Consider the following 18,391-nt stretch of genomic DNA (forward strand, 5'->3'; position numbering starts at 1 on the left):
TTATAATTAAGGCTGCCCTCCATCCCATTCATTCACACACACACGCACCATTTAAAAGGTGATGGAATTACACAAATACAGTATTTAGGGCAGACATTTAGGGAAACTTTCAAAAGCTCTAAGGTTGAGATTCAATGAAGCAGAATAACAAATCATTTTCTAAGATTTTACTGCTTTTGAATGCTAATATAGTGAGAACATTAGCAGTAGTGTAATGTATAGAAGACTTTGGTTATTATAGAGCAAATAACATTGTGCCATCAAAGACCAGCTCTTTCTGGTAACAGAAGATCAGAAACTGGTCAAAGCAAAATTACAGTTCAGGAAATGAGAAGTAAACCAAGTGAATGAGCGTTACACAAGGTTACAAAGAAACAGTTATATTGTAATTGTTGGACAGTGAACATCTGATCCTGGATTAGATTTCTGTGTACACTCAGTCCATCTTCTCCTTGTGAACAAGTTTGGGGGAATCCACAAAATCTTGGCCATTAAACAATATGATAGTGGCTGTGATGGTACTCGCTGCCCCCCAGAACATCACATATGCCAGGGTCTCTGTCCACGTATCACCTGGAAGACAGAGAGTGATTGTTCAGAAAGTAGGACGTAACTAAAAATGCTGTGAACCTTCGCATGTATGCTATAGGTGTCCCCCTCTCCTGCTCTCTGTCCCCTTCTCCTCCTTCACCCATCTGTCGATCAGCAGGAGTGCCCCCCCAATATCAGCCTGGTTCCGCTCGTGGTTTCTTCCTGTTAAAAAAATACTTTCTTCTTTCGGATTGTTGGGGATGTTTGAGAGTGGGGTGCTCACAGAACTAATGTCTGAGGTGTGCTGAGTGACCAGGATGTGGTACGCCTGTGTCAATTTAACCATTTTGAATTGGAATAAATGTGCAGGTGTCAATCGGAAATGACATTTCACAGAAAGTTTAAGTCTTTTCATCGCTGATACAGTTGAATCAGAAATGTAAAGCAGTAAATGGTGGATTCCAGCCAAACTATTTAAAGCCCTGCTAAAGGTCATGATGAGAGATTAGACTTACCAGCCATGAGAAGACAAACAATGCACATGGAAAATGCCACCAGCATGATGATGGGCAACTGCCAAGAGGAAAGAGAAAAACGATGAGCTTAAGGGTCTGACTGGGTCCTGCTGGCGACACAAAAACTACTGACTGTGAGAAACTTCCAGTCCTTCTGCACACGGAGAGGAGTGGGTCCATCCGTCTCATCTACAGCAAAGTTGCCCAGAAACAGGTCGATGGAGTCCTGGAGAATCACAGTTGAATCTAATTTTAATAAACATTTATGATAACATTATGGCAAATAATTATGACATCACTTGTCTTCTTTAGTCCGCAACGGTGGGATAAAGAATTGACCTTTAAAGGGGTCATATAATGCAAAGTTGACACTTTCAGCTTTAGTAAATACAGCAAATGCGCATATCTGAGTTTGGTATATTTCATTTTGAGTTGAGAACAGGTAGGAAGCTTGAGCGTTACAGGTCACAGGTGATGAACTATATCTGCCGAGGTTGCTAACATACAGATGTGAACATGGGATAGTCGTAGGCCAATATATTGGACGTATTACGTAGCTGCCAACATCATTCGTGTGCGCTACACATTTAACAATAAGGTGACTCTAAGGCAACCAGACGAAATCTAGCAAAGGTTTGGGCCAGAGCGGCATGAATTTGATTGGATTTCCACAAGCTGCCAAATAAGGGCAAAACCATAATCATGAGCAGCACCAGAAGCATAGCGAGAATCTGTGTAGATAGTAGCCACTGTTTCCTTGGTGATGGGCCAGGCCCCGATAAGAGCGAACAGCACTGCAGCTTGGGCTGAGGTGCCACGAGGGAGATAAGGAGGGCTCAGATGATGGACATGGGTAAGGTGGGTGTGCAGCATTTGCAGTACAGAAAACAGCTGCAACTGTAGCTCCACTATCAACCAACTTTCCAAAATTTTTTTTTAACCAACAATTAGAACCGGTATTAAAGGATTTCCAGAGAGTGAATGAGAGCTGCAGCTTGCAAAATAAGTGTTGAATCTGTTTGAATTGAATCTGCCCCTCAACACCTACAGGGGCATCACCAAAACCTTCTCACATACAGCATCACTTCCTGGTTTGGGAGTTCCAAACAGCTGCTCCACAGCACAGCGACAACAGCCAGTGGAACCACAGATGCCCCCTCTGCCCCCCCGATGGAGATCTATAAGCAGCGCTGCATCCACAGAGCTACCACCATCATCACCCCCCTCACGAACTGTTTGCTCTCCTTCCCTCAGGAAAGAGTTACAGGAGCATCTGCTGCAGATCACACACACACACACACACACACACTCATATTCCACCCAACCCATTAGGCTGATAGCAAGCAACCTGGCAAGGACAGTGTCAAACAGTGCCTTACAACAGCCCCCCCCAAACTGCTGTGAAAGGTCTTCTAAATGCTGTAAATTCTAATTATTTTAATTATTTACTGTAGCTTGATATGTTCAAACTAGCTTTCACCTATTTCCTTCCTTTTGAATGAACTTCAAGGAGTTGATGAGAAATGATTCAGCCTGTGCACACAAACACATGCGCGTGTAATGACGAGGAAATCTTGGATAACATATCTCTTGGCATTAGCAGAAGCAAATACACCTTTAGACAGGAGAGAAAGCATGGGTGTGTGTGGAGAGGTGAAGCAAAGACCTGTCTGAATCCGTCAGAGAAGTTATTTTTGTAGTAACGAATAAGTGAATTCCAACCATCCATCAGCAGCCCCCATCTGGTCCTCTTTCCTGTCCTGGTAATGAAATTAAGCAAATCTAGTGCAGCCACGATAACAACAATGTGGTCCATCTTTCATGTTGTGCGCAAAAAAAGTACCATACCTTGTGAAGTCAGTTTTCAAAGCTCCAGTTCCTGCATACTGAACTGCGCATGCATTGGCATTGTCAGCCCATGCTGGTTAGGGATCACACACAGAAGTCAATGAGGAACAATCTCTAGAGCAGGGATGTCCAGACCCACTGGTTTAGGGCCACAATCCAGCTGGGACTTCTGTTCAACCTGGTAGTCAACGGGTTCACCTGGTCCCCACTCTGGTGGAAGTGTTTCCTGCCTGGTAGGACAGAGGAACCAGCTGGATTGTGGCCCGCGAGGACTGGGTCTGGACATCCCTGCTCGAGAAGAAACTGAACACATGCCATTAGCACATTTGACACATAGTAGTACCATTTTTGTAGATCTTTTCAAATTCAGCTTGCTCCTCAATCCTCTGGCCCACATTCAGGATCCCCATCCTCTGTGAAGGAACAGACGCAGCGTTTAGGCACAAACAGCTGCACACGTGACAAAGCCCGTTGGAGCTGATCATCACCTATCATCTCTGGGAGTCCCAAAGGGATCCAACATCAACAGTTTTTAATGGGATCTTTCTTGGCCCATTATAAACATTTTCATTAACATACATTTGTAACGTTTGGAGTTATTTTGCCAACAGACAAACAAAGGTCGGCTGTTACGTAACCACTTTGCCGGGGGTAAAACATATCTAATCATAACTCACAGCATGTTACAAACAAGTCAGGTATCTACTCTATCTGCATCTGGAAGCCATCAATGGAATTTAATTTTCCACTTTACAGTGTAAAATTGCCTCCAAAACAAATAGTATTAGATGATTCAAATTATGAAACAGAAGGGCCAAACAATTAAGAGTTGCATCTTTTGCTGTTAGAGTAATAATGTCCTGAATCACCTGAAGCTGAGACTGAAGGGAGCGGCGTGCCAAGAGGCTCTGTATAACGTTGGTCCTGTCCAGGCAATCCATGCAGTTGCTTCGGAAGACGCCTCTCTGCTGAGCCAATGGCAGCCCATCTGAGTTCACCATGAAGTAGCTACAGAGGAAATGCAGCAGATCCTTCCTTCATCACTGAGGACTGCTCCATATAAGAAGATCTCGTCACCATTTACCCATATTCATCTTGTGTCTCAGTCACAGCATCCACCAATATCTGGAGACGCTCCCACCTCATGTGGCTGCACTCCTTGTGAAAGTCAAAGGCGACGTAGCTGAGGACAGACAAAGAGGTTCTGGTTAACACAAATGACTTCAGTTACCAACAACTGAATCACTTGGGTAATACGCAGCTTTGTTAGAAATAACAGAACTGTCTTTAGTATCGGGTTTTTTTTACCAAAGTTTTCAAGGAAATATTAAACAAAAAACCTACACTTGATGCAGAAGCGTTGGCCTATAGTTTGCTAACACTCTGAAGTATTTTCTGAGGACTTTCAGTCAGGAGTTAGAGCGCAACATAGTAAAGAAACAGCAGGCGTGGCCTCCTTCAGCATCGGATAAAGGCCTGACGTCTGTTCTTGCCCTGGTAGACCTCAGTGCTGCTTTTGACACAGAAGATCATCACTGGAAAAAGGATGGTGTAAAAGGCTGAGCCTTAAACTGCTTTAGACCTTATTTTTACGTAAACAGGAAGCATTTTCAATCAGTGTACCAACTTTGGCCGCGTATGTGATGCACAGACGCAACTAGCCAACATTGTGAGGTTGGGGGGGGGGGCTTCTCAGTGAGTAATCGTTTAAAATGATGCACATGTGCGAATATAATCATGTGTTCAGCATCATTAGTGGTTAGAAATAGTGACTTGCTGTTTTTTGCTGCTACACTGCAGAGTCAGTTAAGAAGAGCAGCAAAAAATGTTTTAAAAAACACCCTTAAAATGTGTCTGCCCCTCGGATTTTGCATTATTTATAAAAACATTTGAATTTGGCTTATACTTTCATTGCATATTGCTGCAACACACAGATTCTGATAGTTTCACGGAAAAGCAATTACGAATATTAAGCGTTTGACAGCACATAATTATAATTACACATAAAATGATAATATGGTAGAGAAGTTTAAAGAGGGAGTTTCCAAGGAAACACGCTCAGAAATGGGTCTGGTGTATAAAAGAAGGAGACACTTACTTCAAGAAGCCATTGTTCATGTCTGACACCATCTTTCCAAAGGCTTGTTCTAGTGGCTTCTCTGAACCCTTTTGATTCACCTAAAAAGTTGGGAAAATATATCGTCAGCAAGATGTTTTAGTTCAAAATCAATCAAATTAAACGATGAGAAATGAGAAACTTTACCAGATTCAGAATGCTTTGCTTCCCATAGGCAAGAAGCTGTGAGTCAAAATGCCTCTGGAAGCCATCCATCTTTAAAGAAAACAAAGAGAAAATGGATCTCTCTCTACAGAGACGACAGAAAAGTGCCGGGGCTCTTACATGGTTGGTGGTTTTGCTGATTATGGGTTTCGGTTTGTACATGAGATTGGGTCTCTGACTCCAGTAAAAGGGTATAGAGCCTCTTGTCTGAAAACGAGAAGATGTCAAAAACAAACAAAATAAAAAATAAGAGCCTACGAGGGCAGGCCGACCAAGAATGATCGATGTCATTACCAGTGGCTAACAAATGCTAAATTAAAGCTAGCAGATAACAGCTGCATTTACACAGCTGCTGCGTAAATAAAATTCAATTCAATTGTGATTGTAGCATCATATAGCAATGTGTTAAAATACTCACAGAAAAACGGTCTAAAATTTTTTGTCTCTGTTTACACCCTTTAGATTTTCTGTTCTTTAACAAAACGCCTTGGAAATGTCGTGTCGGTGTCGTTAGAGTCTCTCTAATAAAAACCCATCAAACTTGCCTGTACAAAAGACGCCATTGCTCCATCATACAAAACTATCTGTTCAGTCTCCACAAAGTTAGCAGCGTGGCCTTCAGAGTCGATGCCTGTGGACCGATAAGAAAACACCCGCTGATTAGATAAGTGGGAACAGGAGGTTTGGTTTATTACTTTATACCCTGAATAAGCATTATAGCAGTAAGCATATCACTGGAGAAGAAGCACCTAATATCTGTCGACAGCAAAGGCAGATTTTTACCTCTGACATAGTATCTCACACCTGCCCGGAAGCAGCTTCTTCTGGATATGAGGATCCACTCAAAAATCTTCCCATTTATGCGGCATGGCTTCATAATAATGACTAAATCCAAAGGTTCAAGAAAAAGCTTGTTTTGAAGCTTGAAATGAAACACATTTTTCCATCTATCACCATCTATCTGGCTCCTACTGTCAGTGCACACTGAGAAATGTTTTATTAGTACATAAAAATGTAAATCACTGCAAATATTACACTCCTATTATTACTATATTTGAATAACTGTTGCCCCTGAGCTTCTCATCCAAGTACATAAAGTGTCGACTTGCTGCCAATAATCTCTTTTAAATCTCCACATCATCACCTACATAGTGTACCAACAATCTAAAGCACAGTTTCTGTTTTCTCCTAACTTTTCACATCTGACTAAATGTAACTTTAATTGTCCTTGAATGGACATGGAATTACCCAACAGCAAAAGCTAGTAAAGGTAAATGAGGGATAGGCAAGTGGAATAGGTCACGAGACATTTAGAGCAAAGGATACATCCATGAACTACAGGAAGTGCAAACCTATGAAGCTTCAAGGAAAATAGTGACAGTTATTAATGCGCTTTGCAAAATAACTGATGAGAAAAGCAGACGCAGGTGAACACCTTACCTCCGGTTGGGCGGCCAGTTCTCGCAAGAGGTTTCCGTTCCACACGAACCTCTGATCTGCCTGAAAGGACATTTACAGTCACGACTTGTTCATCACTAACACTGGCGTGATCGTTTTACATGCCCATCATTGCTAACACCATAGGTTTTTTCCCAGTCACCCCTCCGGGATCAAGTGTTCTGAATTTGAAAGGATATTTATTATCATTTCTGCAGGTTGTCAGGTCAGTTTATTTAGGAGCTGATGGTAGTTTCAGCTGTGTCCTCCACTCTTCTATGTTTAGCTTTCTGAAGATGGATGGTGTCACAGGGAGAGGTGGACACTGTCCTATCATCATTACCTGAAACTGGTCACCACCTGCCTTGAGACAGTCGTGTACTTTGAGGATGAGCTTGTTTACAGGAGCCGCTAGCTCACCGGGGAGCGAGTTTGCTAACAGAGTGAGCACCAACAGTGTTGGTAGCTGCCTTTGAAGTTTCAGCCTTTTTCTTCCCTGCACCTTTCAAGCTGATGTCGCCGTCTGGGGCCGCCCGGAGTCCTGCGATACTACGGCTCTTTACTGTGACTGAAATAAAATGGAGGGGACGTGGCATCAAGTTGCCGGGGAGAGTGGTCTGCCTGCTGCAGCTCTTTGTGGTAACACAGATAAACTCCAGCTACAACAGCCTGTTGACCAACTGTAAATTACTGTACTGGGAGAAAAAAAGAGGGGGACAGAAGAACAGCAGTGTCCATTTGACCCTGACAGAGATGCGCATTTCCAATCAACAATCGTTTGCTTCCATTTCTATACTTAGAATTTTATATATAAAAAAAGAGATGTGACATCTATCAATTGTCTTCTCTTTCTTACAGGACAAATGATGGGTTCAGATATTTACACTCCCACACTATTTTGTACTGAATCTAATGAATTGAACTGAAAATGGTCCGGCACTCAAACAGGGGTAAGAGTTAGTGAGGTGGCACGTTTCTGGTGCCTCCAACATTTTCATCACTCAAGTTTGGTCTTAACATACCTCAAAAAGAAGGGAAACACTGAGGGGACAGAAAAGAGTAAACAGGGGTACAGGAACTACAGGAACTCCAGGAACTCCAGGAAGTCCAGTCTAAGGCTGTGTCTGCTCGGGTGGACAGGAAGCCCAAGAGGATTCGTACAGGTTGGTCAGGCAGGGACGCAATAACCTGCTTACTGCATTTATGGCTTTTTGGATTTCAGTAGATTTAATTTCTTTGCTTGTCTACATTGATTCAGATCTGGGCTTTATTCCTTAACAGTATTTATTCAGCCTATTCAGAGGTTTTATTCACCTTTATTTATTTATTTTGATAGGAGCATGGTTTTACTCCATATAGGTTAAAACTGCCCCCACGAGGGATTACACAAAGGAGCATTGGATGTTTTAACTACAATAAACTAATATTATATGGGAGTGAAAAAAGGGAGATAAGCAGCAAACTCACCCTCTCCAGCAGGCTCATCTCCTGGAAGTCGGGGCTGGTGTTGGCCAGTCGTTGCAGAGTATGGGTCAAGTCAAAGTCAGTGCAGAAGTAGAAGCCATCTGTATTCAGCACATTGTTAATCATGGACAAGAGTGCCTTATTCTCCTGAGACTAGAAAGGGAGAGAAAATACACTTTTAGTAACTTTAAACAATGTATTGTGTAGAATTAATAATATTGAATACTCCAGATTTACATATTCCAAGTAGAGCTTTATTATTAGGTAAAGAACTTCCAGAGGGACCAGGGATCAACCCTCAGACCTTCTGAACACTGCTGCTATTCTTAGTTTTGCTGAGATTAGATCAGATCAAACCAAAACTAGGATGCTTTTAGGATTAACATCACTAATGTCCCAGAGTCCTGACAGGTATCGAGGTAAAGAGATCACATGACTCCTGTACTGGCTTCACTGGCTGCCCATTAAATCTACATTTGTAAAACTCTTCTTCTAACCTACAAGGTCATCAGAGGTCAAGCTCCATCCTAACTGGAGGAGCTCTTCACACTTAATAATCTTAATAGCCCGCTCCGGCCTCAGAATGCTGGTTAACTTGTGAGCCCTAGAACCTCTAACAGTAGACTGGGGGGCCAAGCATTTAGGCTGCCGGGTACAGAAAGAAGATCACCTGACAGGCTTCTGTCAGCCTGCTGGGTCAAGGCTGCCTCTCCTCACCTAAGCTCATAACTCAGGTATCGCTGCTATGATAGCTGACAATCATATCTTCTGTTTTGGGGGTTTTCTTGATGTGATTGAGTTACATTTTAAAAGGATTTCTGGATGTTTGACCATGGGATGTTTGACATTAGTGACTCTGCAGGAGCTGTTTTGCAGTTTAAAAACTAGACTTTAGTGACACCTGCTGATTGAGAACACTGCGGAGGTCCTCGTAGCCTGTGATGTTCTGTATAGCCTGCCTGAATGAAGCGCACCGGCCTCTCTCATGTAGCACCCGCTGGAATCTGTAGTTCACACTTCATTTTACTGTGAAGTAACTAAAAACCCATCAGACAGCAGTGAAAGACTGGCAGCCTAAGAACCATGTGTCCTTCACTTAAAGGTGCAGCTTTTTATCTACTTTGTGGAACAAAAACAGAACTGTCTAACTTTGAAGTCTTAATTATATACTGAATGATTTATTGATATGGACTATTGGTGCTTAATAACAAGGTTGTAATAACTGTTTTCTTTCCTCCAAAGACCCGGTTTCACAGTGCTGACCTGAATCTCTGAAAGATGCAGAACGGTCTTTTTGTAGCAGATGATATCAAAATCCATAGCCTTCCACACGGCGTGCCCAAGCAGGTTGCCTACAGTCTTCTTCCTGGTTATTACGATCAGGTACATTCCTGTGTGGCATAAACACTCGGTAACAAGCTACAAACAGGTTCCTGCTCAGGCTGCGTCAGCACGGTGCCTACCTGCTACGAGGCGAATGGTTCCCATGATTCCACAAATAGGTCTGGTGACTGCTGATGGAGGAACATCTGCCTTTGCTGAAGATATTAGAAACATTTTAAGAGACTTCTCACAGGGTGCACAGCTGTGTTCATCTGATCCTTACAGTAGGCAATGAGGTTAATAATTTAAAAAAGGTTATTAATTATATATATACATGTAGACACACACTGTAATTGCTGTAATTGGCCCGTTCGGTTGGCTTTCTCAAACATTACTTTCTAACACTGTTTGTAAAACAAAAAAAGATTCCAGTGACTTCCTGGTGCTGGAATCTTTTAACAGCCACCTTGTTGGGATTGTTACTACATCCATAAATAGCCTGGCTCAACTTGTTTTCTCTGTGCACACAATGGGCAGGCTAGTTAGCCACCAGTGCTAACTCCTTTCCCTGCCTACATTTTGCACTTCCTTTGCTGAGCAGAACATAAATTTAGTATGTCAACAATATTTGAGGCACTCTACTGTTGTTAGTATTGGTTAAAATGTTACATCCACGTTGCAATTACAGGCTTTGTGCATACTGAAGTTGTGTACTTATAGTGTGTATACTTTGGTAAAGGATCATCTGGAGTTTGCATGTTATAACGTGTTTGGATTTTTTGCCAATTGAAAGGGCTTATTGTGTTGTGATTTCAGCCTTTTCTTTCCAGAGAAAAACAGCCTTTAACTACGGTGTTTCCATGTCCTCCACAGTTGTGTTCATTTTTGAAAATCACCAGTAGCATCCGCTCAAATTTCCCACCTGTGAGAGTCATCTCATTGGAGACCCTGTCAATCGCCAGCACCGCCTCCGCCCCATCATCGCAGGCCTCGATGAAAAACTTCTCTGGGGTTGTGTGCCTGAGAGAGGACAAAGAGAACATTTAAAGATTCTCCAGTAACCCTGAAAATATGAAGGTCCCCAAATATGTGCATATGTATATTACAAAGCAACATCATAATCTTAATGAACGCCTTTAATCCAACCACTGTGGCCTCTTTCATTTAACATTTATTATTGACAAGAGACATTCCACATGGGCTGATATAGAGGACAACAGCATTAGGACTTATTAGAGACCGCATCACTATAAGATGTGGACCATCTAATGCTGCACAATAACAGGAAACAACTGACATAAATGATGGGCGATCCAAAAACAAGGGGCGTATTAATAAAAATCAACAAAGCTGGTAAAAATAAGAAATGTTGCAGTAAGCAAAAATGCAGCTAATTCAAATGAGTTAAATCTTTTAATCCAGGATGCCAAGAGGCTTGCCTATAATAATACAATACAGAGCTTTATAACTCTGTTAAATACTTGGTAACCACACAGGCCAGACTCTGTTTCGCCATGGCGATGGTCAGAACTCGGGTTAAGTGTGTGCACCACTGCTAACCTGCAGTCACATAAAAACTCTTCCATGCTCTTCTGCCCCTGTCAGATGTCAAAGTGGGATTTTCTTTCTCTTCCTTTCAGAATGAACATAAATGAGTGTATTCCATGGTTGCTTGCTTACATCTGTTTCCAGTATATCCCAGCAAATGACACGAATGGCCTCATTGTAACATTTCAGTTTAAAATCCAACTATAATGCTGTGACCTAGACATTTTTCTTGAAGGTAGAAGCTCCAAATGTTCTATAGTTTTGTTCTATGCACTTGTGCTTATTCAAATGAGTCTGAATTTCTATCTTTGTACCTGGTTCCTCTCAACATGTATGCTCTGGTTTCAGTGGCAATAATTTAAACATTTAAAGGCACATTTATTATGTGTTGTTGGCCTAAAATGTCACCAGGTGTAAAGCTTTTGTCTTAGGACAGACGAGCTGAAAGGAATGAGGGGTGCCCACTTTAAACATGGGCCCGGTAAACTTAAATATGGTATATTAAATATAATAGAAGGTATATTTAGATCATAAGCCGCTTCTGCGTCCTCTCAGATGTCAGAAACTGTCACGTCGTCACCTTAAAGTTGGACTATGGGTGAAGTTACAACGCAGACGGAGCGCGTCCACAGGAGCGGTGGAGGAGCAACGCAACCCCGCACACACTCGCCCACAGCCGGACAAGTGCGGAGGGGCGTCGGAGCAAATTTGTTGACCATTATGCGAAACTTGGCTGCTTCTTCAGCCCTGAGCCGTGTGTCGCCGGGCCACGCTAACGTTCCGTGCGCGGCCCCAAAGGCTCCGCCGCGGCTCCTCCGCCTGTCCGGGACGTTTGTTAATGACAACAGACATCACACAAGCCCCTCACCTCCTCTGTCTACTTACAAATTATATCTCTGATACACGGTCGCCATTTTCGCTTCGTCTCGTGCGGTGACGTCTCGTTGACCTCGGTGACGTCAGCAGTAAACGCGCTGGTTTCCGGTCAGGTGGTTCACGGAAACCTTCCAAACTTCAGGACGGTTTTAAGAACAGAGGATTGATTTGGTACATATATTACTAAAGATAAATGTCCTCTCTATCTAGAATTACTGAAACAACGAATCAATCTATCTATCTATTTATTTATCTATCATCTATCTATCATCTATCTATCCATTGCAGTAGCAATACAGGGTTACATATGTTACGTATGTTGCTATATGATCGAAGCCCCTAGCTGACTTTGGAACATCACTAGAAAGTCACTAAAATGTAATCAGCACTTCCTTGGCTATCAACCTTTCCTAAAAATTAAATTAAAATACATTTTGAACTTTTTGATTTGTTATCAGACATGCACAAGGAACACAAACACATGATTTCATGGTAAATAATCAGTAACCCCATCTAATACAGAAGCATATTGATTATATTTTGCGGGGGGGGGGGGTTCCTGCAAAATTACTTTCTGTGCTGTTTATTTGGATTTGTTTAGAAAGCAATTAAAACAATAGGCACAGTTACTTATTTAAAATACAGCACGCATGGCAGGACTGAAGGGTAAAAAATGTCAACATTTGGAGGGCAGGGCAAGCGTAATGGAGTTATTTGGTTGTCAAATCCTATGTTCATGGGTCAATAACTTTTATTTTAACATACATTTTATTTTGAAGGTGCGTGAGTTGCATTGTGGGTAATTGGCGGAAACTGACTGCAGCAACAAGAAGCGCTGTAGAACTCACCTGGGAAGGAAGGAAAAGCAAGATTAAGTGTTTTGGTTGGTGTGTGGGAAAGAAAGCTGAAACGATGAAGATGACAGAAAGAAAGAAAGTGAAAAGGAAAATAGAAGGAATAAAGTGCAACTATAACTATAATTATGAACAGCACATCCAGAGATTAGGTCACCAGATCTATCAATCAGTTAAATTATTAAACAATGATAAATGCGGGCATATATTCTAAAATAAGTGGTTATGTAACCAAGCTGTGATCAGCCTGTGACCAATTTTCTAGTGGTGGTTGTTAGGAAGCGTTTGACCAATGCTGAAAAATGTAAAAGTATCTAAAACAAAACATGACTGAATCTGATAACAGAGTGAAAAAGGAAACTGAATTTTTATAATCCTAAAAATAAATAAATAAAGGCACATTTCAACAACTCTGAATTCATATTAAACTGAATGATAATACCAAGTGTCCGGTCAAAACAACATGCTTTTATCACATCTTCTCTGCTAGGGAATTACCCCCATTTATGAGGTCGGTTACAATAACGCAAATGAATTATCCATGTAAAAAAAATTCCAAACCAGTTGAACATTTTTGGAGTTATGATTTGAATAAACACGCGATTCATCAGCTCAGTAACTTCAGGCACAGGAGTCAGTGCGAAGCTAAAGAGCTGAATGAAATAAAGTGTTTAGAACTGTGTTTTAATCGAGCATAATAAACACGATCAAAGTTCAAAGTGTAGCTCTCGACTGAGCCACGTCCTTCAGGAAGTATTCTTGCTACAATTTGAACTTTGATCATGTTTATTGTGCCTGAAGTTACTGAGCTTCATATTCATCCAGGCCTGGATGAAGAATTCCCTTGTGATCGAGGCCAGCTCTCGACTGTGCCACACACACCCTTTAAAGACATTCATTTCCTCGTCTTGAAGTAAAGATCCATCTGGCATATTTGTTACTGGCCTCACCTTGTTGCTGTTTGAATTCATCGTGTCCTCTTCAGGCTGGGAGTGCAGCTGAGCCCAGGGTTCTGAAATCAGAGCCTCTTAAGCTCACATGCAAAGCTTCAACAAGGTTTCTGTAGGGTAATCCTTTATTGATGAGAGAAACTCACAATGATCATTTGAATGAATTATCCATGTAAAAAAAATTCCAAACCAGTTGAACATTTTTGGAGTTATGATTTGAATAAACACGTGATTCATCAGCTCAGTAACTTCAGGCACAGGAGTCAGTGCGAAGCTAAAGAGCTGAATGAAATAAAGTGTTTAGAACTGTGTTTTAATCGAGCATAATAAGAGAAACTCACAATGATCATTTGAATCTTGAACCAAGTGTAACATGGCAATAATAGCTTTTACCCTAATGCTCTACAGCACACACATCTAACATGATTCATTATCAACGCATATTAAAAATATATTAAAATGAATAAAGATTAGCATAAAACAACATTTCTCCGAGCAGCTGTAGCGCGACGCGCTCAGCAAGTAATTTGCTCTCTGGATATAGAAGCGCTGTTTCTTATTTTCTTCTCAGAATTTAAAAAGAGAGGAGGAAAAAACAAAAAGCATGAAATCGAAAATGTCGCTGGTGAGATAAGGAAATCTTGACCACAGATGTGATCTAGAAACGTGCTAAAATAAAGGCTGTATCTGCATATTCTCTATACACACAAGCTTAAAATGCCCGTCGACCCTCTCTTCGTGTCCTCCTGCTTCTTATGGCGCTTCACAGTCCACTTCACAGGAATTCGGGTCGCAGAGCTTCACCTCACACTCTTTTTCCTCATTGGACTTAGATGATTGTGCTACAGGAAGAAAAAACAACACAATTTGATTTAACTTCATTCAACTAACCTCTGTTCCAGAAGAAAGGGGGGGGGGGTTCCAATTTATCCAATTTAAAATGTCTCTTTTTGAAAATATAATGTCCATCGAGGACCTCTCGGGTACACAGGACATGTGGCTAATGTGACAATGTTCTCCAGAACTGGGTTCTAACGTGTGGTTCTAGTGCCTCATTTGTAGCCCAGCTTTCACTCAGACAGCAGAGATACTCACAGGAGAGCCCAGAGTCCTGCGATCCGGAATCTGCAGAGAAAAAGAACCTCTATTCAGCTGCTGCACTGGGCCCAGTCTCATTTTAATGGTCCTGATCTGATCCAATTTCCAATATAACAGCAAAGCGACAAGCTCAAATAACTTTTATGTCAAATGAAACTGTTCAATGCTTCTGTGTTACATCAAAAAAGGATTCACGATTCAAAATTGACGATCTCGCGACTAGATTTTACACCAGTATCCAAATCTGACTTATTTCCCATCGTGTTATAATCAGGAAGCACGTTCTCTCTTCAGTGTCATCGAAACAAACTGACCCTTGTCCTTGTCCTTCAGGAGCCCCTTGTCAGAACCAGAGATTGACACGGCAGTGTCCTTGGGTTTACCTACACACACACACACACACACACACACACACACACACACACACACAATTATTAATTACAGTCAGATAAGTTGTTTCTGTTGATGCTTTTTGGTTAAACTAAGAAGAATCAGAAACGTTTTTAATACAAGCTTCACATTTGTTCTTCATGCAGGTGTTCAAACATCTGCTGGCAAACTGCTGCACTTACCGATGCAGAACTTCTTAATGACCAGGATGAGAAGGCCTCCGATGAGGATCACAACTACGACGGGAATTCCGACTGCTAGCAGGATTGTTGTGGTGTTGTCTGGAGCTTTCTTATCTACAACACAGCAACACTTTTTAGGCCTCTTCCTCAACATAAAAATGGGACATTCACTTCCCACACTCATCTTTTTAGACTGCTCTTAATACGCAGTAATGAAATGTGTGTACATTAAAAAGAAGACCAAGATTCTTACCCCAAAACTTCACAACACGCAGACTGGAAGGAGTATGACTTAGTTCGCAGTAATAATCGGAATTATCACTCTTTGGAATCTCCACAGATTCTGTTTTCTGAAACGTGCCGTCTCCATTTGGCAGAATATCCGTGCTGTGCAAGCCGTCCTCTCTGGTTAGAACCCGACCACCGAGTTTGATCTGGAGGACGGTGTTTGTTGGGGTAAAACCCGTAGCCATGCATTTCAGCACCATGTTTGTCGGATCTTTGGCACCCGTTATAAACACATATAAGTCGGGTTTAGCTGGAAAACAAGAACCAACATTGTCAGAGAAGCCCTCAGTACCAGCAGAGTCACTTAGTTTCTATTAGGTTGATATTTCCTGAGCAAATAGTCTGCAATACATACCAGGGATTTCATTCTCGTTCTGATATTTCAAAAATCTTGTCAACCAGGTTACACATTCCTTCTGCAAATAGGCCATGGTGTACTCCCTCAGGACCTGGACCTTGTCCCATCTGGTCTTGGTTTCACGCGCCGCATCATCGCGGGCATCCCAAATCTCCTGGTTTTCATTGAAGGCCAGAAAGTTTGCACCATCGTAGCTATACTTGTCGATGCCATGGAGAAAGGTCGGTTCACCGTGATCGATGTCAGCGTCACAGCCGTGCATCCACTGGAGGATGTGGATGTCTGAAACGCAGGGGAGTGGAATAAATCACAAGCTGCATTCCACTTTTTCATTTCAGGGTTTTTGTTTAAGTCATGGGCGGTGGCAGACAGAACTTTGGAGGGGAGGTGCCATGCAGGACGCATTCGGAGCACCGCCGCGGTACCCTTGAGCAAGGTAGCAAAGCCCCAAACGCTCACATAGGCCCTGCAATGAGCTGGTGACTGTACCCTGCCTGTGCCCGTATGCAGCTGGGATTTAATGCACAGTGAAACATTGAAAGCATACAAGCCACTTATGTTGCTGATAGAGAATAATCTAAAGTCTCTAATTTTCTGCATACAATTAATCATATAGCAATCGTTTCCTGTGGCTTGGCCATGTCAAAAACTATCCTGATCAAATCTCCTATTCTTGAATCCCATTAAAAGCCTGGACTTTTAATGGTCCTCACCTGAGTCATTCTGCCTGTACCGAGTCTTGAGAATGTTGATGTTGACCTTGAACCACTGCTGCTTGCTCTTGCGTGACTCTGTCCCTTTTTCCCAGTAGCTCTTGTCAAGTTCCTTTTCCATCCACTTCTGCCTGGGAACCTTTTTCTGTGCGTCACTGTCAAAGTAGTCGATCACGTTGCCGTCCAGTACACCCATGGCTGTGAACTCATGTATACCCTGACGACTGATAGGTTGGGAGGTCGCCGTATAGATGTAATGAAGGGAATGTTTCTCTGAGAATCAAACACAAACAATACATGAAAGCTGAAGCATATTATAGAAAACAAAACTCGACTTAAGCACTTGCAGACAATTTTGAGAGCAACAGATATATAATCTGATGTCGGGCGGGGTGCGTTGTTTATTGCTCGGACCTTGTCATTTCCATTCTGCTGACTCTATATGTCATTATAAAACACACACACACACATACATATATACAAACACATACATACACACATTAATACATACAAATACAGATATATGATTTGTATATAAATCGCCTACAATATGGCGTATTTTTTCTATTTACACGCTGTGACTTTTTATTTTACAGAGAGAAAAATAAGGCCTTTAAAGAAAGAAAACATATAGATATCATAAATTTATAAAGCATTCGTGCTAAATTTATTGCATAAACTGGATATTCTAATATCACGAGACTGGTATATTGTTCGACGAAGCGCGGTCACTTTCGCTTTCACTTTTAGCCGTAACACCATTTCTTCCTTGGCGTGAGAATAAAAACGAGTAAAAGGCGACTTACCTGGGTTGACTGTGGGCCCTAGCCCCAGTATACCAAAAACCAGGATGAAAAACGGAGTTAGTTCCATCGCTGTTTACCTTCCGAAAGTTCTTCGTGGTGTGTCGGAGGCTCCTCCTAATTCCTGTTGTTGGTGAGAATGGGGCGTTCAGGGACTCTGCGTTTATTACAAACTCTTCGAACGTACTAAATGTACATACGTATATTTAGACATACATAAGACGTACATTAGAAAAAAGAACCAACCCCTATTAGACACGAGATGTTTTGATTTCTCCATTTCTGTACACATTTATAGTTATATCTGTACAGTTCTCTCTCTCTCTGGACCCATAAACGCAACAGCGAAGTTTAAGACGACAAAAGCCCTAATTGCTGTCTTTATAGCGACTCAAAGTGCTCGTGATAAGTGAAACTGCTCTTTGATTCGAAGATGCTCAGAGTTATCAAAACCACCATTATCATTTCATATTTATCAAGTCTGATCCTTTGGGTGCAGCTCTAAATATTATATATTTACAAAGAAACCTGTGTGTGGTCTGCATGATAAAAGGTGTGTGTGTCTGCATGATAGAGAGTGTGTGTGTGTTTTTCTACCCTCTGCCTGTTAAGGTGACGGTTGCATCACTGATGTTTTTGGTGAGAAATGCTTCCCTTTCTGTGCTCCGTGTCTCTAGCGCTGCTCTGGAAGTGGAACTGTCGGACGATTCGTTTCCCCCTGAAGATTTTGGGATTGTTTCTGGAATGCTGAACGTCAAATGGGAAAGAATTGCACCGTATCCTCCCACTTTGCCTTTTTGATTTTGTACGGCTCATTGGTTTTTAGTTTGTAGTATCAAAGTTGCGTCATAAATTACAAATAGTGTTGGTATTGTTAAGAAATCTGAGTTCTCATTACAATAGACCTGTTACCCTCAAAAGAGAGAAATATT

The 18,391-nt window shown here is 41.8% G+C and overlaps 2 protein-coding genes across 3 annotated transcripts; both read right to left on the minus strand.

Annotated features, from left to right (window-relative positions):
* Window positions 1-152: 152 nt before the first annotated feature.
* Window positions 153-11,987, minus strand: LOC101075197 (SAC1 like phosphatidylinositide phosphatase). Of its 2 annotated transcripts, none has more exons than XM_003977244.3 (20): window positions 11,833-11,987; window positions 10,322-10,419; window positions 9,540-9,614; window positions 9,340-9,467; window positions 8,080-8,229; window positions 6,616-6,675; window positions 6,502-6,535; window positions 5,959-6,060; window positions 5,721-5,806; window positions 5,296-5,382; window positions 5,158-5,226; window positions 4,993-5,072; window positions 3,979-4,077; window positions 3,764-3,902; window positions 3,238-3,307; window positions 2,895-2,967; window positions 2,713-2,806; window positions 1,180-1,272; window positions 1,047-1,104; window positions 153-573 (listed from the first exon to the last, which is right to left on the minus strand). In XM_003977244.3, the coding sequence occupies exons 1-20, from the start codon at window positions 11,859-11,861 to the stop codon at window positions 437-439; spliced, it is 1,761 nt and encodes a 586-aa protein (XP_003977293.1). In that variant the 5' UTR covers window positions 11,862-11,987; the 3' UTR covers window positions 153-436. The 2 variants fall into 2 exon arrangements, with proteins under 2 accessions (XP_003977293.1, XP_011616683.2); XM_011618381.2 differs by having other exon boundaries at window positions 430-753.
* Window positions 11,988-13,734: 1,747 nt separating this feature from the next.
* On the minus strand, window positions 13,735-18,195 carry LOC101075417 (H-2 class I histocompatibility antigen, alpha chain-like). Its single transcript, XM_029844961.1, has 9 exons — window positions 18,057-18,195; window positions 17,463-17,583; window positions 16,657-16,929; window positions 15,941-16,225; window positions 15,551-15,835; window positions 15,298-15,411; window positions 15,040-15,108; window positions 14,723-14,752; window positions 13,735-14,469 (listed from the first exon to the last, which is right to left on the minus strand). The coding sequence occupies exons 2-9, from the start codon at window positions 17,527-17,529 to the stop codon at window positions 14,381-14,383; spliced, it is 1,212 nt and encodes a 403-aa protein (XP_029700821.1). The 5' UTR covers window positions 17,530-17,583; window positions 18,057-18,195; the 3' UTR covers window positions 13,735-14,380.
* Window positions 18,196-18,391: the final 196 nt, after the last annotated feature.

This window comes from Takifugu rubripes, chromosome 12 (genome assembly GCF_901000725.2).
Source record: "Takifugu rubripes chromosome 12, fTakRub1.2, whole genome shotgun sequence".
Taxonomy (NCBI): domain Eukaryota; kingdom Metazoa; phylum Chordata; class Actinopteri; order Tetraodontiformes; family Tetraodontidae; genus Takifugu; species Takifugu rubripes.

Coding starts and splice junctions, on each gene's coding strand:
- LOC101075417 (XM_029844961.1), bottom strand. CDS start 17,529: ATGGAACTAACTCCGTTTTTCATCCTGGTTTTTGGTATACTGGGGCTA. Junction 16,930..17,462: donor AGGGCCCACAGTCAACCCAG/GTAAGTCGCCTT, acceptor TTTGATTCTCAG/AGAAACATTCCCTTCATTAC. Junction 15,412..15,550: donor GCGTGTTGTGAAGTTTTGGG/GTAAGAATCTTG, acceptor GCTGTGTTGTAG/ATAAGAAAGCTCCAGACAAC.
- LOC101075197 (XM_003977244.3), bottom strand. CDS start 11,861: ATGGCGACCGTGTATCAGAGATATAATTT. Junction 5,807..5,958: donor TGTGAGATACTATGTCAGAG/GTAAAAATCTGC, acceptor ATCGGTCCACAG/GCATCGACTCTGAAGGCCAC. Junction 3,903..3,978: donor GAGACACAAGATGAATATGG/GTAAATGGTGAC, acceptor TTTCCTCTGTAG/CTACTTCATGGTGAACTCAG.